Source organism: Elephantulus edwardii, unplaced genomic scaffold, assembly GCF_000299155.1.
Source record: "Elephantulus edwardii isolate Elephantulus edwardi_28Jun2011 unplaced genomic scaffold, EleEdw1.0 scaffold00040, whole genome shotgun sequence".
Lineage (NCBI taxonomy): Eukaryota > Metazoa > Chordata > Mammalia > Macroscelidea > Macroscelididae > Elephantulus > Elephantulus edwardii.
The window spans coordinates 8,199,675-8,223,179 of NW_006399790.1; the positions used below are offsets into that span (position 1 = coordinate 8,199,675).

The following is a 23,505-nucleotide window of genomic DNA, read 5'->3' on the forward strand; positions in this document are numbered from 1 at the left end:
TGAGACAGAAAAAGTAGGTCTCTATACAAAGAAAGAAAATACATGCCAGGAAATAAAGAAGTTGCTTTTTCTTTTTTATTTTTCATCATGGATTTTTACAGTCATATTTCTAAAGAATACACTGAAATTTATTTTGATTACTGGGTTTTGAGTATTACCTCACCACCCTCCAACACACACTCGTACCTTACCCTAGTCCCAGCAGAACTATTGCATAATTCAAGAAAATAGCAAAACAAAACCAAACAAAACAAAACTCAAAACAATGTTGGTTTGGACTAAGGCAGCAGGAGTGGAAACGGAATCAAAAAGGCCATTTAGGCATCTGTTTTGTGTAAAACTTGTCTAGAACTTGTTGGCAAATGGAATATGGAACAGAGGAAAAAGTTATTGGTCTTTACCTTGAGCTGCTGTGTGAGTGGGGTTGACATAACTACAGAGAGAAGTGCCCTCGGGATTAAGATTTATTTGGAGGACTTGTTACATTTGAAACATTGGTCTAGTTTCCTGTTTTCCATTTCAAATATTGGCTCAAATGGTTTAGTTTCTTCTTTTCCATTTCAAATATTGGCGCAAATATTGTAGACAGCATAAATGAGAGAGTTGAATGAGATTCCGTAGAAGGAGATGAAACGAGATAATGCTTATCAAGCCTTTTGCACAGCTCTCTTTCCTTTCAGTAGAACATAAGCCCCAAAGGAGCTAGGAATGTGCTTAATCATTGCTTTATCTCCATTTAAACCAGTAACATCATGTTGTTGTTTGTTGCCACCCTGTCAACACTGACTCATAGCAACACTGTGAACAATAGCTCTGAACCTCTACTCTATGCCATCCTCCTGATCTCCGAGGAACAAAATAGGGTCTCGGTAAACATGTATGTTGTCTAAAGAAATAAATTTTAAAATCAAGGAGTGATAGTTAACATTCATTTGTATAGTAAATGATAGGTACAGATTCATTCCTAGATGTTTAAACTATATATATATATAGCCTTTAGTATGGATTATACCTAAACACAAACAAAACAAAGTATTTTCACACCTGGACTGATAAGCATCATCATGATAAATGGGGAGGGAAAAAAAACCCAAAATTTTCCAGAATTCCCTTTTACTTAAGTCCACAATCAACATCCATGAAGCAGCAAGCAGTCTTAAAAAAAAAGAAAAATCAAAAACAAATGACATACTGCATGGGCAAAATTGCTGCCACCAAGGAGTTCTTGAAAATGCTAAAGAGAGCTCTTTTTCTAGTTATTGTGGCACTGAGAGCCATGAGCAGCCAAGTCTCTCCTGACACCTTCCACGATGTGGTGCTGGAAGTCCTGCAGGGGAACCAGCTCAAACGCAAAAAGTTCTTGGAAACAGGGGAGCTACAGATCAGTTTGAAGAACTATGACCATCAGAAGGGCAAACACTTCTGGGGACCATCAGCCTTAAGCCCACCGCACACCCCAAGTTCTCTGGGTGTGTTCTTGAGCATCAGTAGCACGGCAATTCCCACCGCTGCCAAGGCTGTGGCTATCCCCCCATCTGGACGTTGAAGCGCTGAAAAAAACTCAACAAGAAACTGGTCAAAAAGCTGGCCAAGAAGTATGATGCCTTTTTGGCCTCTGAATCCATGATCAGACAAATCCCAAGAATCCTGGGTCCAGGCCTGACTACGGCTGGCAGGTTCCCCCCTCTGCTTACCCACAATGAGAACATGGTGGCCAAAGTAGATGAGGTGAAGTCCACCACCAAATTCTAGATGAAAGATGCCCTGTGTCTGGCAGTGGCTGTTGGCCATGTGAAGATGACAGATGATAAACTTGCTGACAACATCCACCTGGCTGTCAATTTTCTGTTTTCACCGTTAAAGAAGAATTGGCAGGAATTGTGTGCTTTGTATGTCAAGAGCACTATGGCAAGCCCTAGAAGCTATACTAAGATACAGCTCAATAAATTTTACTATTACTTCCAAAAAAAGTGCTAAAGGGAAGGAATGCCCGTTTAAAGACTGAGATGCATCTGTCTCATGTCATGGCATTTTAGGTTGCTTTATATGCATGTGAAAGTTGAAAAATAAACAAGAGAGAAGAAGAAGAAATGCCTTTGAATTGTAGTGTTGGTGAAGAATATTGACTATATCTTGGACTGTAAAAAGAATAAACAAATCTGTCTTGGAATAAGTGAAGCCGGAGTGTACTTTAGAACCAATGATGGTAAGATTTTGTCTCATATGCTTTGGACATGTTAGCAGGAGAGGCCAGTCCCCGGAGAACATCATGCTTGGAAGACATCGGTTTAAAAACTAAGGTGTGTCTGATTCAAGTCATGATCTTTGCGATGTGTGCTATGCATCTGGAAGCTGGATAATGCATAAGGATGACAGAAGAAGAATCAATACTTTTGAATTTTGATTTGGGGGAAGATTATTGAATATATCGTGGACCGTCCAAAGAACAAACAACTATATCTTGAAAGAATTAAAACCAGAATGTTTCATTGAGGTAAGTATGGTGAAATTTCATCTCACTTACTTTTATTCTCGAGAGGAACCAGTCCTTGGAGAGAGAAATAGTGCTGGGAAAGTTGGAGGGTCAGAGGAAGAGAAGAAAACCCTCAAGGGAATGGATTGCCACACACAGTGACTACCACAGTGGGTGATAGAGATCCTGAGGATGGTGCCGCATAGGGCAAGCGTCCCATCAGTTACTCATGGGGTCACTCTGAGATATAAGCGACTCGATGGCACCTAACAACAGGGAAGAATAGAAAGGCCTTCAAGGAGATGGATTGGCACAGAGACTGCAATGGACCCAGACAGCAGCAACCGTGAGGATGGTGGAGGACTGGCCAGTGCTTCGTTCTCTTCCGCACGGGGTTACTATGAGTCAGAGCTGACTCAACAGCACCTAACAACAAGATACATCTTGTTCCTTGTTGCAAGTAATGCTTTGTAAAAAAATAAAATGGCATATTATTCATTATGCTAAGGGACATTTTAAGAGATGATCTGCTGAATTTACATAAAATGAAATTATCTCAAGCATATCCAGACAAAATGTGAAAAGACTTGAAAACTTTCCTCATGTTAGACTAACTGAACTTTGCTATTTTCCCAACTTCCCTGTCTCTGGGGAGCTCTGGTGACCTGGTGTGTAAGGAGTTGCACTGCCAAGCCAAATACAAGTGGTTCGAATCCACCAGCTGCTCTGTGGGAGAAGGATGGGCAGTCTCTTCCCCATGCAATTTACAGCCTCTGAAAACCTGCTAGAGGGGCAACTTTGAGCCAGTCCCAACTCCATGGCAATAAGAGAGAGGGTTTTCAACAATAATAGGATGGAAACAAGCAAGATCTCAAGTGTTACCTTCAAATTAGGACACAAAGTTGGTGCTCTGAACATGTGAGCTGAGATGATTGGCTGCAATTCTCTTCATCAGGGAGCAATCTTGGCTTCCATTTCCATCCTCCCCAAGCCTTATTTGGATGAGGTTTTTTTGGATACAGACATACTGTTCTGTTCCCTGTGTGTCTGCAAAAAAGAAATGGAAAAAAAAAATAAGCAGACATCTTTCTAAATGTGCTGAGTTGAAAGAGAACACTCTTGAATATGAATTCTGGTCAATATTTTATCTTTAACACTAGATAGGGTCCCACAGTTTGAAACTATAGCTATCAATTTTATAGGAGAGAGCCAGACTTTCTCTTATAATTAGACAGATGAAAGAAATGCTTTTCCTAAATAAGGTCATTTGTTTTTTGTTTAGTTTTGTTTTTATTAATTTATTCTTTTGTGTGTGTGGACCGTCAAGTCAGATCTGACTGGTACAGGAGGATATTGCCCCTCCTTTTCCAGCAGAGCATCTGGTGGATTTGAACTGCCTATCTCTCGGATTGTAGTGGGTCATTTACCATCTTTATAAGTCTTTTTACTTGTGACATTCTACTCCTGAAGGAAAGCAAAGATAATCTTTAGAAATATTGATATACAAAGTAAAACTGAACAAAATAGGTATCATGACATTTAAGAAATGTTTAGAGAAGTAGTAAAAGAAGGAAGAGGGGGACTACCTAATGAGGATGAAGATGAGGCTGTTTCCTGATGTTGTGTACCTATGTGTAGTTGTGATATACTGTCAAGTCAGAACGAACCCATAGCTGGATCTCCAGTGGTTTTTCAGAGGCTGTAAATTGAATGGGAGAGAATTACCCATCTTTCTCCCTTGGAGGGAGACCCCATCAATGCGTCTTTGGATTGGCAGCCCAACTCCATACCCACCACGCCACATGTATGTAAGATCTGGGTATTCTATTGGATGATGTGTTATAAATTCAAAGACTTCTCTCTGGTAGTTGCAATCTGTCAATGGCTCTCTAGTAGAATATTGACAGTCTTCTCCCTCACGTTTTATAGGCTACAAATCCAATGGAGGGTCAAATATGAGTTAAGTCTGACTTGAGAGCCGTGAGTGAATGAGTGAGTGAGATGTGTTATTGTTAGATGCCATCGAGTTAAGTCCAACTCAGAGTGACCCTGCAAATAACAGATCTGAACTCTGCCCTGTGCCATACTTGTCATCCCTGACATACTTGAGCCCATTTCTGTCATCACTGTGTCGATCCATTTAAGGCCCATCTTCTGTTTCTCTGACCCTCTATCTTTCCAAGCATAATGTACCACTCCACCAACATGTCCAAAGTATATGAGACAAAGCTTCACCATGTTTGCCCTTAAGGAGTGCTCTGGCTATTCTTCCCCCCCCTCCCCTTTTTATTTTTCCTACTTGTCTTGCTTGATAGATAATGTAGAGGAGGGCCTCAAACCATTTCAACACTGCTTTTGCAAGCATTGTTGGGATGCCCAAGATCACTTCAGACTCAAGCACAATGGAGGCTTGAAATCTGACTGCTCTTTTGCCAAGACATATCTGTTTGCTCTTTTGGCAGGACACGGGATAGTCAGTACTGTTCTCCAATACCATAACTCCGTCATAGGTATATTTTAGATAGATAAAACTAAGGTGAAACTGATTCAGGCCATGGTCTTTTCCAATCTCTGGCTGTGCATTTGAGAGCTGGACAATGACTAAGAATGACAGAAGAATTGATACTTTTCAGCTGTGGTGTTGAGAAGAGTGCTGAGTATCCCACGGACTGCTAAAAGAAGAGAGAAGTCTTGGAGAAGGTGCAGCCAAAGTGTTCCTTGGAGGCAAAGATGTGGCACTTTGTCTCACATACTTTGGGCATGTTGCTAGGAGAGGTTATTCCTTGAAGAGGGACATTGTGCTTGGGAAGGTGAATGGGCAAGAAAAGAGAGCAAGACCATCAACCAGGTGGATTGACAGTGACTCCAACAATGGACTTGAGTGTGCCAGAGATTGTGAGGATGGCATGGGATAGGACAGTGTGCAAACTGATTGTTCATAAGCCAGTGATTGATGTTAGGGTCACTATGAGTTGTACTCAATGACACCTAACAACAATGGCATGGATGGTGGCCTAGTGGGTAAATAGTAGCTCTGCCAACCTAAAGCCAAACAACTGGGAACCATCAGTGATTCTCTGGGAAAAAGATGAGTATTCTCCTATGTTATTCACAGCTGTGGAAAACACTCTGGAGGTGGTTCTGACTCAGAGGCACATTCAACTATTTTGGTGATTTAAAACCACCAGTTTGTGGTTGAGTGTTTAACCGTATCATCCATAGTGTTCACTTTCATGAGATAAATATTTCTGATTTATGGTATATTCTGTAGAGAGTTGCACTTTTAACCCCAAAGCCACCCTTCTATTGTGATCCAAATCCACTGGAAGTTCCAAGAGAGAAAGATGGACGGTAGGTAACCTCAGAAACCTAATGAAGGACCAACCTTGAGTTGATTTGAACTCAAAGGCAGTGACTGACTGAGTGAGTTATCAGAAGACTCAAAATGGATTTCCATCTACCAGTAAAATATAAAAAAGAAAGAAGAATTACAACAAGAAACTGGCATTTTTTTCGTTCTGAGCCTGATGGGCTCACTCTAATCTTTTCATGAAGGGCTGACTTCAACCACAGTTAAATCAATAGGTCCTCCAGAGCCCTCCAGTAAAGGAAAAAAAGGAATCCAAACAAATCTCACATTAGTATCAGTAGCTATAAAAACATAGTGTGTGTGGAAAAGATAAGATAGAACAGAGAGGCCATATGCATTGCTTCAGGCATCATCTTAAACAGTGGGTTGGGTGGTTGGAATTTTTTTGTTTCTTTGAAGAAAAGAGTAAAAATTAGGCTTTAAGAGTAGAAAAGAACTATCAAAGTTAAAGTTATTTAAGGCTTAAACTCAAAAGAGCTGCCCCCTCAATAATCTAACCTTTTAAAAAGGTGTTCCTGATACTTTATTTTCAACACTGAGTGAGACACCATGGTCAAAGGCATGTCTAGGGAAGGAACTACCTTCTGTGTAGTTTCATTCTGTTCAGGTCAGTAGTGAACTACTTTTCAGTGCTACTGTTGAGAACCCAGGTTTGGGAACATTTGACCAATATTCCGTGCATTTGTTTTCTTAAGGAAAGAAGATTATGTCTCGCAAATGGTTATTATATGAGAGAGTGGTGGTAATGGTGGTGTTATGTGCCTTTGAGTAAAAAACATAGCTGATCTTTCAGTCGGTTTTCAGAGACTGGTAATCACATAGGAGATTACCCATCTTTGTCCATTAGAGAAGCTGGTGGATTTCAACCTACTGCCTTTGGGTTCACAGTTGACCCTTCCTACCAACTATGCCATCAGAGCTCCATGCCAGAATAAGCTATATAAACAGATACACAGAACAACTTGGTTTGTTAAAAACATTGATCTTATCCCTGACTTCCTTACACAGCACTTCCTAAAGGAGGAAAAGTTTGCCAGACATTATGCTAGTGTTATTTCCCCTAAGGGTGCTGAAAATTGTCATATATACAGGTCATTGTTTAGTGATGCCATTAGAGATTACACTTAATGGTTATGTTACTGGCAATTTTGCTAAGAGTAAGAAATGGACTCTGCACACTACACATTGTCATGCATAGGAGGGTCACTGCAGAAAAATTGAAACTGTGCTACACTGCTGTTCAGTACCTTTAGGGACAGGATAGTTGTTCTTGCCTCCAGTGCTGGTTGTTAAGTGCAGGGCTATGAGTCAGAACTGACTCATAGCCAACTCTCCAGCAGGAGGCAGTAAATCACATGGTAGGAGACAAGCCATCTCTCTCCTGTAGGAGCAGCTTGTAGATTCGAACTGTTTTTGGATTGGCAGCGCATTGTGTTATCACTAAGCCACCAGAGCTTCCTAGAGTGCCTGTGTTGTTATGTACCATCGAGTCAGAACCAACCCATAGCTGACCCTCTGGTAGGTTTTCAGAGACTGATAATCACACAGGAGGAGATTGCCCATCCGTCCCCTGAGGAGCAGCTGGCAGATTCAAACTGCATGACTTTGGGATTGCAGCTCAGATTCCTACCACTAAGCCACCAAAGCTCCACAGTGCCTATAGCTCTTTGTAAAAACCTATACATCTGCTCTAGGAGCTTCACCTCCAGCCCTCCAGATATTCTGTAATTGCCTTAAGCTCTGCTATCCATTAACTTCAGGCAGTCTTTTCTTGCAAGAAGACATTTTTCTGTATATATTCACTTCCTGAAAACCTGCTCTGAAGCAAAATCAGATTGAACTTCTTCTTGGAGCAAACCTAGAAATGCTACTCATGACTGTATGTATATATATACACATACATACACACTGTATAGAAAGACCCTAGGGTTCTATTCCTTTATCTAGTAGATAGATAGCTTTATTTGTGGCTTGGGAAGATCAGCTCTCAGTCAGGAGCAGCATGTCTTCTTGCCCAGTCCGCCCTGGCTTCATGGCCTCAGCTGAGTGGAGTGCCTAGTGGCTCTCTGGCATTTCTGCTATTCAACACCTCTCCCAATAAAGGTGATTTTCCTTTTTTAATTTGGCCCAAATCTTCTGGTTGAATTATTTCTCTAGAAAAGGCAAGAATATAAGCTTTGTTATCGGAAAACAGGACCATGGTTTTTATTTTATCCACTAAGGATGTGTATGGACAATCTCCTCCCGTTCAATTAGCTGCCTCTGCAAACCCTCTGAAGGGTCAACTATGGGTCGGTACCAACTATACAATAAACAACAACAAGGAGGAATATGTGAAACTTCACTTCCAACATGTATCTTTCTTATTTCCTACCTACCCTGTCCCAGTTTCCACAACTTGGCCTGTAATTATGCCATGTAGTCATCCTTTAAAAGAGTTTTTAGATTTCTGAGAGCGATCATGTAGGCCAATCAGAATCAACCACTATTTCAAAATAACCCACTGCTGAGAAAATTCTGGAGGATTGCAGCGTGCTGTTCTAACTCCCAGAGACTATCTTTAACATGGTTGTTTACATTCTGATTCTGTGGCATATATTGGTTCCTTGAGTAAGTCCAAAAAAATATCTGTTTTTCCTAACATTTACATTGGATTTAAGATTTATATGCTTTTTGTTAGAAAGTAATCTTTTTTCAAGTGTGTGTTTGTACAAATACATGGCTGAAAAAATATTATCTTTTGTGTGCATATAACATGTACACACATGAAAGAGAAGAATTCATAAAATTTCCTTAGGACTTCTTGCCTTTCTTCTTTTAGACCTCCTTTGTGTGTTTTTAAATTTTTGGTGAGGAAGGGATTTCAGAACCTTCATTTTCAAAGAACTCCAAGTTAAATCAAATTCTGCCTTTCTCCAGAAATACTCATCCATTCTAGAGTGAAAAGAACATAAATCTCAGGGCTAAGGATGAGTAAACTTTCCTTTTTGTTTATGGTGCCAATTTTAAATACATCTTTATTTGCGGTTTTACCTTTTCCACTTCCACTGCAGTGATAATAAAGTCTAGTGTTATACTTCCTCTCCCTATGCACATTTCATATTCAAGTACTGAGAATGCCCAGAAATTTGGTATAGCAGTTTGAACTGTGAAATTGCCATGTGCTAAAAACTTGGACCTTCATTTTTTTAAAAAAATATTTTACCATGGAACAATGCTGAAGTGTATTCAGACTAGCTTAGTCAACCTCATCAGTGGTGGGTCCAGCAGAGGCACCAGCAGACGGATGAACTCCACCACCAGGGAAGCACTGTAGTTCAGCTTGGTGATGTGGGGTTGCAAACCTTCTCCAGCTCCTTCTGCTGATGCTCAAATCCCTCCTTTTCTGCAGTCTGATTTTTATCAAGCCAATTGATAATTTCATTGCACTTGTCAAGGATCTTCTGCTTGTGCTCACCATTGGTCTTGCCTTGAAGCTTTTCATCTTCAATTGTTGCTTTCATATTACATTTTGAAGACTCAAGGGAACTCTTAGAAGACCCTTTCTCTCTCTGTGTCTCATCTTCTCTTTGGATTCACAGTCTCCTGGACCATTTGTTCAATGTCTTCTTTACTCAAGCAGCCCTTATCATTAATATGGGAAATCTTGTTTTCTTTCCCAGCACAAACATTATGGATGTCACTATCAATATTAAAAGTGACTTCAGTCTGAGGAAGTGCAATGAGTTTAAGTTTGCCAAGCAAGTTGTGAGTTTTGGTCATCACAGGCTCACCTTCATAGGCTTTAGCGAGTACACTAGGCTGGTTTTCCGAGTTGGTTGTGAAGGTCTGTGTCTGCGTGGTAGGAATGGTAGTATTCTACTTGATGAGGACAGTCATGACTCCATCATCAGTTCCAATACCAAGGGAAAGTTGAGTTACATCCAAGAGGAGCAACTCTTGAACATTTTCAGATTTGTCTCCAGAGCGAATGGCCTCATGAACAGCTGCACCATAAGCAACAGCCTCATCTGGGTTGATGCTCTTTCTCAATTCTTTTCCATTGAAGAATCCTGCAGAAGTTTCTGAATCTTGGAAATCCAGGTAGAACTACCCATGAAGACAATATCGTGGATCTGTGACTTGTCTAGCTTGGCATCCCTCAGGGCTTTCACCACAGTGTCCAGCATGCCACGGAACAGATCAACATTCAGTTCTTCAAAGTGGGCTTGGGTAATGGAAGTCTAGAAATTGATTCCCTCATACAGAGAATCAATCTCAGTACTGGTGTGGGTGCTTGGAAGTGTGTGCTTTGCATGCTTTCGAGGAGAGTATGGGCATCTGACTGCTCTTTTGTTTTCACTGATGCCTTTTTCATGCTTGTGCTTGAACTTTGCAATCAAATAGTTGACCATTCTCTTGTCAAAGTCGTCTTCTCCACTTAGGTCTCTGGCTTGTAGGCTTGACCTCAAATATCCCATCACATCAAAAGTGCCACCTCCTAAGTTGACGATTAGCACATTCCTTTCAGCACCAACCTTTTTGTCCAACCCATCAGCAATAGCAGCAGCAGTTGACTCATTGATGATTTGGAGGACACTGAGGCCAGCGATGGTTCTAGCATCTTTGGTAGCTTGACACTGAGAGTCATTGATAGCATTGGTAACAGACTTCCCAAAGTAGGCTTTGGAATTTCCTTCATCTTTGACCTCCTCTGGATGGAAACTTTTGGTCTCTCCTTTGTATTCCACATGGACCTTGCGGCTACCTGCCTCATCCACCACCATGAAGGGCCAGTGTTTCATATCAGACTGCATAGCAGCAGCATCACATCTCTGTCTAGCAAGATTTTGGCATCAAATACTGTGTTAGTGCGGGACTCACTGCAACTTGGGTCTTTGTCACGTCCCAACTCAATTGTTCAGTATCAGTAAATGTGACATAGTTTGGGGTGCTTTGGTTGCCTTGATCCTTTGCAGTGATTTCCACTATCCCATACTGAAAGACCCACATATAAGAGTTAGGTGGGGCCAAGATTAATGCCAACCACAGATTGCTTGGACATGGGTTGCTCATTGTAGGTCGAAACGGTGAAGAAATAAAAGCTCACCTCACAACTGCTGCTGTCCTGAATGAGCACGTAACCTCTCGTTTTAACCATGTGATAGACGGAGTTAGATCCTGCATTTATGTGTCTTCAACACTGTAATTGAAATAAAATGAGTGACTTTAAAGAACATAACTTTTTCTCCTCACACTTTGTCATATCATGTACCATCAGGTCAGTACTTACTCATAGCTGACCCTCCAGCAGTGTTTCAGAGGCAATAAATCTCACAGGAGGAGATTGCCAATCTTCCTCCCATAGAGCAGCTGGGGGGTTCAAATCATGTACCTTTGGGTTGGCAGTGCAACTCCTTAACCACTAAGCCACAGGAGCTCTCCTCACATGTGAGGGGTCTAAATATCTGAATTCAAGGCCTCTGTTCCTGTCTGTCAGCTCTGGGAAGATCCTTGTCCACAGTACGTCGGTTCAGCTTTCCTGAGTTTCTTGGTCATCTTCACATGCTATACCCAACCTCCATCTCCATTTGTGCTTGCTTGTCTCTGTGTCTGTGCTGATCCTTGTAGCTCCGAGGTAATTAGGTTAGGATACATCATACATTGAGAGGCTATCAGGAACACAACAAAGAGGACTTATTTTCAGAGAGATATCACAGTTAGTGGACCCACATTGAGGTAAAAGTGTTCCACTGCTGACCGTAATGCTGGATGTTTGAAACCATCTGCTTCTCTGTAGGAAGAAAAAAAAATGTGGTAGTCTGATTCTGTAAAAATTTGCAGAAACCTATGAGGAAATTCCACTATCTTATTAGGGTCACTTTGAATTGGAATCGATTTGATGGTGACAGGTTTTGGGTAGGAGTCAAAATTCCAGCACATAGTTTGAGGGGACACAAGTCAATCCATAACATAACCCTAACCCAGAGCTAATTATCTCCACCAGCTTGTAGAAGCGACCGATGGAGAAGAAGGTTGTTGAGTACCTGTGGGTTGGAACTGACTCATAGCTGACCTGCAAGAAGGTTTTCAGAGGCAGTATATTGGGAGGTTTTCTTTCTTTCTCCTATAGAGAGGCTGGTGATTTTGAACAGGGTGCCTTTGGGGTTGCAGCACAACTTCTTTTTTTTTCTATAATTATATTTTATTAATTTTCATAAACGTTTACAGAGATTTTGGGTTTCCATTCATTCATTGTTGCACTATTCTCTCTACCCTCCTCCCAGTTTGTTCTTGTCCAAATGCCACAGTGCTTGTCAAAGCCAGTTCTAATTAATCTTCTTTGTCAGTGTGTCCTTTGCCATTCCCTATCACTCCTCCCTGAGAGAGACTTCACCCTGAGTCATAAGGAAAAGGGGACGGCGTATTCTCTTAGCTACTTCCTGCTGAAAAGGGACGCTGTGGGTTTCAGGGTGAAGATCTTCTCTCACTACTCTAAAGGGCCCCTTTGGCAGTAGGAAACACTTCTTATCACTAGGCCATCAGAGCTCTCTAAGCTGCCAGAACTCCATGCTAGTTGTAAATTCTAACCCCATTTCTTTAATTAGAGAGTAGAACTTGGACAAAACATTCTTATATTTTTATGTTTACTTGTATTTTATTGATTATTCAAAGACATTTAACTGTGTAGATTAGAACAAATCAAAGATGTTTAAAGAGATATCTCCAAACACACTGCCATTGAGTGAATCCCAACTTACATCTTATAGGAAAGAGTAGAACTGTCTCACAGGGTTCCTTTATGAAAGCAGGCTACCTCATTTTTCTTCCTTCTCACCACATCCCATGAACTGGCTAGTGGAGTCAAACCATCAATCTTTTGGTTCGCAGCTCAGTGCTCACTCCATATTCTGTGAAATCATCTTTCTTGGGAATGGGAACAAATATGAATCTTTTAGAGTCAGTTGACCGGGGAGCTGTCCTTCAAATTTCTTGGCAGATTAACGAGCAATCCAGGGCTGAATCTGTTGAAATATGTCTGTTGATAATCTGTTAATTCCTGGAACCTTATTTTTTCCTATGTTTTTGGTGCAACTTGAACTTCTTCATTACCATTAGTTCTTAATCATATGGTATTCCCTGAAATGGTTCCTTATCAGCAAGCTCTTTTTGGTATGGTGATTCTTTTCCGTCCATCTACATGATAGAATACTGCACAGCATGCAGGAGCAATGATATTGAAGATTATTACCTAGCTTGGGAGGGACTGGAGAGCATTATGCTAAGTGAACTAACTCAGTCCCTTAAGGACAAATACTGTATAAGACCATTATTGTAGAGTGTGTATGAGGATCAAAGTGGGGAGGGGGAAGCAGAAAGGGATGTTAAACATAGGGTCACACAATTTGATGGATGAAGGGGGGGGTAAAGGAAATAGGAGAGATGCAGTGTGAAAAAGACTATACAAATTTTTTAAATAAACTAGTATAAAATTTAAAAATTTTTTTTAAAAAGCCATTATCTCCTTAAAGGCATTTGGTCGCTTTACTATAACCTCAAATTGTAGTAAAAAGTAACTTAAAAGCTGTTTGTAAACTATATCGTGTCTACTGCTCTATCACTTATGCTAAAGAAAACTAGGTGTGAGCTTTTTATCCATTTTTGCAAAAATGATGCTAACCCTTCTAGTACTTCAAGAGGAATGTTGTCAGTATGAACAAACGAAAGGTGGTGCTTTTGAAGTAGAGGTCAAACCTACCTTTACCCTCCAACGTTTTAACTAATTCTGACACCAATCTTCACTCCCTTTATTCGTCTACTGGACTCAAGACGTCATTGTAATGACCACACAGAACTTTAAGACCATACTCATGATCATGGGTTTATTGGGAACAGGAACAGCTCAGGGTATATTTCTTTGGTCAGGACGGCTTTTCAGGTGACCCTGTAGTCAAGGCTGTCCCTAGCTCTTGGCCACTTGATCCTTCTGTACTCTTGAGCCTTTACTATGGTTTGAGCCTGTGAGACAGGCCCAGCTTCTGATTGCTCAGACAAGTGTTAAACCCTTTAGCTCCACTGATGAATTAATAACAAGGGACACCGCACTCCAGCCCAGAGGTCCTCAGCTTTCTCACTCTGTTGATTGGCTTGTCTAATACAGCTACCGTGATAGATACGCTAGGAAGATTGTCTTGTTCTGGTCTTCTGCCACTGCCATTCTCTGCCCCTATTTCTTTTTTTTAAATATTAATTTTAATGAAAATTTAGAGATTTTGAATTTCCATTCATTTATTGTTGCACTTTTCTGCCTGCCTACCCCTACCCCCCCAGTACACTCTTCTCTTTGAAAAGTATAGGAAAAATTCTTTCATTGTTTTATAATCCCTCCCCGCAGGTCCACTCCACTATCCAGCCTTGGTTCTGGACTCCCGTCATGAAAATAACACCTAATCACATATCCCTTTTAAACAGTTTTCTCCCTCATCTGTTCAATTCAGTATACATTATTTATCCCACCTTTCTCAGTCTCCCCCCCACCCCGATGTCAGTCCTGTTTTACAACAGTGGCACCATGCAGTATTTGTCCTTTTGTGACTGAGATATGTCACTCACCATAATGTCCTCCAGGGTCACCCATTTTGAAAAATATTGCATGAGTTCCTTGTTTTTCAATGCAGCATAGTATTCCATTGTGTGAATATACCAGAGCTTCTCTATCCATTCGTTTGTTGATGGGCACTTAGGTTGTTTCCAACTCCTTGCTATTGTTAAAAAACCACGATAAACATGAGTGTGCATATATCTGCTTGGGTGGCAGTTATGGTCTCTTTGGGGTATATTCCCAGTAGTGGAATTGCTGGGTCAAATGGTATCTCTATTTGCAACTTTTTTAGAAAGTGCCACACCTCCTTCCACAGTAGTTGGACCATTTTACACTTCTACCAACAGTGAATAAGAGTTCCAGTTTCTCCACAACCTCACCAGCATTTGTTGCTTGCTGTTGTGTTAAAGTTTCCTATTCTTACTGGGATAAGATGATATCTCATAGTTGTTTTGTGCCCCTATTTCTTAATGTCTTGTACCTTCTCCAGTGTTACAGCACACAGGCTCGCTCGCTGTCATAGGTTTTAGAAGTTCCCAACCCAAACTCCTGGGACCCAACTTCCGTTTTAGGTAGGATGGCTCATTTCAAGCCTGACTCCAACACTGACCAATCTTTGTTTATGGTCCCTTTTCCATAACAGTGTTGTGGACCTTATTTGCATTATTAACAACTTGTCCAATCACTTTTAGTGGACCAGAAGTGTCTTATTCACAATGTTGTTATGTACCATCGAGTCAACCACCGTTTAGCTGACCTGCAGTGGTTGGAAATGACAGGAGATTTCCCATCTTCGTCCTTCAGAGCCATTAGTGGATTCAAAACGCTTGCCTTTGGGTTGGTAATGCAAATCCTTATCCATGAGGCTAACAGAGCTCTTTATTCACAAAGCCTCAATTATGATGGGACCATCTGTGCCTACCATGTCATTAATCTTATTTTTTCATTAGAAAGAATAATGGAATGTTGCCTTTCAGTTATGAGCAAGTCTGTTTTCTTCACACACATGTATGTTTTACACCTCGAACCATTTTCCTTTTCTAAGCATTGACACAGCAGTCACGATTCAACATTTTGCCTAGACAGTAGACCATCTGTCAAAAGCAATAGAAGCCAAGCAGATACACATGGATAGTTTTACCTTAAGTCCTGAAGTACTATTTGCCTTCCCCATTATATATCACTTCCCTGGCTGCAGAAAGCCACAGCACTGTGGCAATCAGACAAGTTTGATGACGGCACATAAAACTGTTTACTTTGAGAATGAGTAAATCTCACGCAGGGGAATCATATGTTTATTAATGTGTCACATGTTGCTTACTTCCTGTTAGCTCTTCTTAGTAAAAGACTATTGCCTTCTTTGTGGCTTCAGTTTTAACATTTTAAATCACCAACTCGTGAAAAGTAAACAAGTATTGTAACATTGAAAGTAATTTGAAAATACTACTGTCCTGGGGAATCTGGAATTCCAGAGGTTCCCAGACAGTTTTAAAGCAGCAGTCACCTCACAGAACTGGGAAATAAAAACAAAGCAGGAGAATAAAGATACTTCAGGGAGCTTTGGTGGTCTAATGGATGCTCTCAACCCTAAAGCAGGCGGTATGAATCCACCAGCTGCTCCACAGGAGAAAGATAGACAGTGTCCTCCCCCAGGATTGATAGCCAAGTCAGTGACAATGAGTTGAGGTTGTTTGGGTTCCTTTGCTCAGCTGAAGTCACTTGCTGAAGATTAGGAGTCTGGTGCATTTATAAAAGAGATGGAAGTGGGGTTGGGCCTCATTGTTAGCCATTCTTGCTCCACCCACTGAGCTGTTCCTGAAGACAAGTATAAAGACAAGTTAGGTTCTCGAAACTTTAAACACCAAGCAACTGACGATGCCGTCATGCTGATACTATCTAACTCACTTTCTGAACAAACACTGCCTAGTCATAAAGCAAAATGGAAACTATCCCAGGATGGAAATAAGGTATGCAGTACTTCTAATATTTAACCCTGGGTGCTAACTCACAGGCGCTGGTTGACGCTCTTTACATGTTTTCGTGCTTTTAATTCCCACAATAACTCTATATGGATTTTTACCATTATTTTCTCCTTGTATAAATTAGAAAATGAAAGCTGAAGGAGTTGACCTAACTCTGGTTTTCAAAAGTAATGAGCAGTTGTGGAATCTAAACTCTGGCGGTTGGACTCTGAGGTTCTTGAAGATTATATATACACATATACATATATATATATGTGTATGTAAATCAGATAGATATATAGATGGGCTAGGCCTCTAGAGCTCCCTGTATTGGATAGAAAACAAATACAGATGTGTGTGTATTGATTATCTTTCTCCTTTGAGCAGCTATTATATCCAAACTTCTACAGAGTACAGATAAAGGAATTTGAGAGACCTAGTCGGTCAAGAGTTGCACTGTCAAACCAGAAGCAGGCAGTTTGAACCTATGAGCTGCTCCAAGAGAGAAAGGTGGATGGAGAGTCTCTTCCAATTTGTTCCACAGCCTCTGGTAAAACCTGCTGCAGGGCCAGCAATTAGCCTGTTCTGACTGTGGCAATATGTGTTTGCGTTATCAAGGGGCAGGTTGGCGGGAGGAGGTGAGGAACCACCTGAGGTTAATAGATAGCAGCCTTTAAGCCAATTTACAGCATATCAGAAAGGGATGGGGGGAGGGAAATTCTAGAAGGTGTTTAGGTTTGTGCAAAGGGCTGTTGGCACTGTAAGATAAATAATCTCCTCGTGAACTTTTTACAGTCTGGGAAGCCGGGTGGAAGGTCAGCTCCTGAGTAGTTTACAAATTGACAGCAATGGTGGGGAGGGAATAATTGAATACAAGGAGGTGTGATGAAACAGATAATGCAATCAATAGTTTGAGAAAGGGGAAGAAGAATCACCCATAAAAGACTATTGAATTTGAAAGATATATGTACAAGGCTGAAAAGTAGAATTCACTGACGTACACATTAGAAAGGGCTCAGTCCTTAAAGAATTATAGAGCATTAAAGGCACACCACCATTCCAAAAAGGGAATATCTTCTTGACATGCACTTAGATAGGTATAAGCTTAGGTCATGCAGGGGTCACATGCATGGCACCTGAAAGCACGTAACAGAGTTACAGGCTGTGAAGAGGGAACAGCTGGGTTCACCCAGGCTCCTGCTTAAGATTGGCTGTTGGACCTTGTGCTGCCTGCATTAACTGTAAGCAGCCCTGCTTGGTGTGAACTATCTCAGGGGGAAATGCTTTGATTCCATACATCATGTAAAGAAGGAAATGAAAGGGAGAGGGAAATACGTAAGTCTTCAGAGCTCATCTTGGAATCATTCAGTTAGTTTAAAACTGCTAAAAGTTTCCCTTCCTATTCCTAGGTCAAAGTGTCCTCATAATAGGTTAACAGAAAAGGAATGATGTTGTGATATTGTGAGCCTTATGTTGTGAGGGGCATGTCTCATCTGGTAAAGAATTTTAACCTGGTAAGGAGGTTGTAAGAGGAAAACAGACCACAGCCTGATAGGGAAGCCTCTCTTTAGATTCTAGACTAAAAGGACACTTCTCTTTTTTAAAATACTCTTAACAAAATTTTAAAAAGAAAATGCAAATACTACTAGAGAAATGTTCCTTTTCTGTTGCTTTCCTGTCTGTTACAGTATTACTAAGTGAAAGGTTGGTGGTTCAAACACATCCAAGGGTATCTCAAATGAAAGGCTTGAGAATCTACTTTTGAAAAGTCAGGACTGTGACAGTGGTTGAGGGAAACTAAGAAAAGGGGATAAATAATGAACTCTGCATTGGAGCAGATGAAGGAAAGAACTGTTTAAAAAGAATATATGATTAGGCATTGTTTTCATGACAAAAGTCCAGAATAAGAGGTGGACTGGGGTGGGGCAATGGAGGAAATTATGCAACAATAAATATTTTTTTTAAAAAAAACCTAAATGAACTTGGAGTGGGTAAGGAGGAAAATATGCAACAGTAAATGAATGGAAACCCAAGTTTTTGGTAAACTTCCGTTAAAATCACAATACGAAATTATTATTTAAAAATAAAAAGTCTAAAACTTGTGTGGAAGGCAAGAGCTCTGGCGACTTAGTCTGTGGAGTGTTGTACAGTTCACTAAAATACTGCTAATCCTTGGTAGTTCAAACCCATCAGCAGGTCCAATGAGAAAGATGGGGAGTCTTCTGTCAAATAATTACAGCCTCAGAAATACAAATTGGAATACATTAGGGGACAATGAGTTTAGAGTTTGAGCAGTTTTCACAAGTCAAACTTGACAAAAGTTGTTCGTATGTGTGTGTGGGTATATGTTGTATCAAATACCACATAGATTTGTTTTGTTTTGTTTTCTAATAGGCAAGGTTAAGTTTATTACGTTTAGGTACCATTGAGTAGAGGATGACTCATAACGACTCCTAGCAAAGAACAGCCAATCTGAACCCTGCCCTGTCCTGTGCCTTCCTCATCACTTTGCTATTATTCTTTTAAGGCACATTTGAATGTAGTAAGATAGGCAGTTGTTGTTGATTGCCATTGAGACAAACATGAGTCATAGTGACCATATGTACAAAAGACCTGAACTCTGTTCTAGAACTCTCGTCATTTCTGTAAGTTCATTAGAGTTTCAGAGGCATGTTGTTTAGGAAGTTGATGCCACTCCTGCTTCCAAAGATAGGCAGCAGTTTGACTCAAATAACTCTAAGTAGAAAAATAGAATGAACTGAAAAAGAATGTTTTATGGGGTTTTATTGTTGATGATGATCTACTGGGTTTGTTGTTTGTTTGTTTTTTTTTTTACATGTTTAAAAATACTTTTCTTTTATACTAATTTATTTACAAAGTTCGAATACATTGTTTTTCACACAAGATCCTTCCCATTTCCTTCACCCTCCCTAAAAAGCATGCATTATTTGATGATGATGCCGCCATCAAGTCTGAACTGACGAGTAGCTGAAAACTCCAGTTTTAAGAGGCTGTAAATCACATGGAAGGAGCTTCTCCATCTTTCTCTCATGGATTAACTGGTAGATTTGAACTGCCTGCATTTGAATTGGTGCCACAACTCCTTACCCACTAGTCTACCAGACTTGTACCTTTTAGTTGAGTTGTTAATTGCCACCGAATCAAATAGGATTCACAGCAAACCTATGGGTGACAATTGTAAGCCTTTGCTTTTTCTGCACCAACCTTCCCAGCTCTTACCATGCTCAAGCCCCCATATGGTAGCCATCAAGTCAGTGCATCTCCTTGAGGATCTTGCCCTCTTTCACTGACCTTTCCCAGCACGATGTCTCTGTAAGGACTGAATAAAATTAGTAATGAAAAAAACAACATTGCTAGCAAACCCAAAGGGCTTTTCCCCCCAGACGTCTCAAATGCAAGTTAAAATCTTATTGCCTCTTTTCTTTCAAAGTTGTTTCTTTCCCCGTGCTGAAAGATTGATCCCCCCTCTTTGAAATACTCACATGAGAAAAATTGCCCATGATCTTTCTTTCACTGCTTTATTGATTCTATGTTCTCGATATTTTTAAATTGTTCCCTCCTCTCCATCAGAGCCATCTCTGTAAGCACTGTCTTTGTTGAAGCTGCCACCTTTTTCTTAAATGAATAGCCCTCTTTCTCACTTTCTTAATGCATTTCATCCTCCTCCCACTTCAGTCCATCTTTCACCATAAAAACCCAGCCTGCCTGCAAGATCTAAATTTCATTATTCATCAATATTAAGTTAAAACCCTTTGAAGTAGATGACATGACTTAAAATCCGTCTCCGTCTCCCATTCACCTCTCCTGCCTCCATCCCTGTTTGTTTTTTTATAGCTACCTTACACTTCAAATTATTTTCAATTCATTAAAAGTAGCAGTTGTTTTACACTTTCACATCTTTGTATATAATATTCCCTGAAATAGCCTTTCTTGCAGAATTATTAATTCTTAAAGACAATCCAGGTATTACCATTTCTTTTAACTCTTTTTAATTTTAGGCTGGATAAACATTTGTGGTGCATATTCATTTTCTGTTAGATAATTCATACACATATTTCATTATATAGATTTTCATCCTTCTCAATTGGTTCCCTATTTTGTTTGAAAACATGTTCCCTATTTTGAATTATCCATCTATCTTCCCTTTCCTGCCTTCTCCATTGTTTCTGGGCAAATGCTACTTTTTTTGTCTCCTAGGACTGATGTATCATTGTAAGGCATATACTCCTTCCTGATGTTGTTATTCTTTTCACAGGGCTGTTGTTGGGCTGAAAAGTGAACCATAGGGGTGTGTTCAGGTCCATAGTTGAAGGGTATCGAAGGGTCACAGTCTCGGGGGTTCCACCAGTCTCTAAAACCAAAACGTCTGGGGGTTTTAAAATTTTGTTCAACTTTTTCTTTACTCCCTCTCTGTTCAAGATTTTTTGCTATAGGACTTAAGCTAAGTACATGGAAACTTATTCCCATTGGCCAACACTGGATCTGCCATGGTATAGGGTCTCATTGAAAGTCTGAGATAAACATAAATAGTATGACTTACACAGAAACTTCCTTTGGCCCCAGCTCTTCCAGAAGGCTCTCTGAACATGCTTTCTGTATACACTATTCCAGATAATAAGATTAATTTCGGAAACACAACAAATAAGCCACTGGTGTAATGACATGATTCAATAAGGCCTACCTATTGAGATGGTGATTTCTTCAAAAAACAGTGGAATGTTTTGGTGGTCTGACAAACTGGACTATGGGAAGAGGAAAAAAAGGCTAAAGATAGTGACTTTTCAGTACTTTTATCCAAGACTAACCTATATCTAAATTTTATTTTGGCATAAATTTTTATTTTAGCATAAATCTCAGTTTGATTTATACCTGATGTAAATCTTATTTTTCTAGAAACAAAAGCCTCTATGGAGTATTTTTTTTTTTAGCCAAATCTGTATATAACAGTGTGTACAACATAGAAGGTACGATTGACTTCCCTGGCCCCGGTGTTGTTGAGCTAGGTGACGAGAGTGAGTCTGTGGAATAAGCTGAGGTAGCATCAAATGGTGTTTTGGCACTTGCTTGTGGTTCTCACCAAATCACCATATTTCTCTTGCTTTGTTACAGAAACTCCACTTACTGTATGAAGGTGTCCATTTCGCTGACAGTGGGTGAAAATGATACCGGACTGTGCTACAATTCTAAGATGAAGTACTTCGAGAAAGCTGAACTTAGCAAAAGCAAAGAAATTTCATGCCGTGACATAGAAGATTTTTTACTACCAACCAGAGAACCTGAAATCCTTTGGTACAAGGTAAGAACCGTGGATACTTTGATTGCCTATGGATAAATTAATGTGTATTTTACTCTGAAGTGAAATGAGATGGGTTTTTTTTTTAGAGTGGCTGTTATATACAACTCAGACCTTCCTTCGTAAAACGCTGCAGCAAGTTGTGGTGGTCATTAAACTCTCTAAACCATTGACCATGAATTTTAATTAATACGTATATCGTGATAAGCTTTGTTTATATTGACAACTCTCTCAAGTCTGTTATCATCTGGATTGATAAATACAGGATCTAAAGGTTATATTACACATTTACTTGAAAGGTTTTGGCACCAGCAGTCCAAAATGTCCCCATAGAAAAAGAGAAAGGATTGTTTTGCCCCTTCTGTATATGGTAGACAGATTCTTATTTGAATATCCTGTTAATGTCTGGAACTTTGTTCCTACTCGAGTCCTTTTCCATATAAGCCCACATACTAGAGAATTGATAACTGATGAACATTGACTCTCACTCAATTTACAGTAGTAGAAACATAATGGTTTGTCCATAAACCACAAGCAATTTTGAACTTGAAAGAATAACCCAACTTTGATTCTTGCCCATCACATCATTAACTTTGACTAGAATTCTAGACTTATATACACTTGCATTTATCGCACAAATGAAAGAAAATTTTGTTCTTGAAAGTGCTCAAGAATCTATAGTATAGACATTGTTGCTATGTTAATATTATGACTGTCTCTGCAGAATATTTATTTGGTTTAAAGAGTCCTAAAAAATGTTTGCTCTCTGGTAGCATACCTAAATAAAGGCCAGCAGTTCAAATCCAGTAAGCTGTTCTGCAGGAGGTAGAAGGGAGGTACCTTCCCTCTAAGATTTACAGCCTCAAATAACCCGTGGAGAATTGCCATGAGCTGGGATCTGCTTGATTGGCAGTTAAAGTGCTTTGTCTAACCCTCTGGAATTGGAATTTAGGAAACCACTTCCCAGTAGCTCGATCCATACATGTCAGAGTACATAGTGGGAGCCTTCATGATGGAGTGATCAGAAACACAAAGCCTGTTAAAAATGAGATAAGAAACTAATCCATTGCAATTATTGGGAGGATTTTTGCCAAAATAAGCAATGCCCCTCTCGAAGACTTAACTTTGACTCTTGATAACAACAATGGTGGGTTTAGAACAACAAAAAAGTTTAAAAGGGTTTTTGGTTTTTTCCTCCCTTGCCATTGGTTTTCTACCCAACACAGGCATCACTTGGAGATACTGCAAGTTCTGTTGCAGACCACAGCAATCAAGTGCACACCACCATATAAAGACTCACACAGATATTTCAAGGGGTAGTTTTCCCAGCACATATAAAAGTGATGTTTATGCTAACCTGTAGTCTATTAGTTGGGTAATAGCAGTGAATTTTTTTAACGTTTCAAATGTGCAGCTTGATTAGACAGTAAATATGAGGATGATCCCGATGTGACACAGAGACACACAGTGAGCACAAGCTGTGGGAAGAAAATGTCTTAGAGACTTTGACAGTGCAAGGTTGCCGCAAGACTCAAGCAAGGCTTGAGTCTGGGAAACATGTGGTAGATGCAAAACGTACAAAAAGAACTGTCCAGTAAAACACGCTATGTTTGTATTAAAAACACTCAGATAGTAACTTTACTAGTTTCCTTTCCTGGGGTGACGAGTTTCCTGTGTGCTTCCCGCCCCCTCCCATTTTAAAAATTGTTTCCATGTTTCCCACCTTTATTGCTCCATGACTGTGTATCTTGCAAATGTAGACTCTGAGTTAGCCCTGATGGCTGTTCAAATGAAGGACAGATGAAG

At 40.1% G+C, this 23,505-nt stretch overlaps 1 protein-coding gene and 1 pseudogene across 1 annotated transcript in view; one reads left to right on the plus strand and one right to left on the minus strand.

Annotated features, from left to right (window-relative positions):
* The window catches only part of LOC102861291 (interleukin-1 receptor accessory protein-like 1-like), a 1,697,309-nt gene that overhangs the window by 961,576 nt on the left and 712,228 nt on the right, over positions 1-23,505 (plus strand). The window contains exon 4 of the mRNA XM_006885045.1: positions 21,516-21,702. Coding sequence (XP_006885107.1) covers positions 21,516-21,702 — 187 coding nt within the window. The remainder of the gene's footprint in view (positions 1-21,515; positions 21,703-23,505) is intronic.
* Positions 9,082-10,983, minus strand: LOC102844850 (annotated as a pseudogene).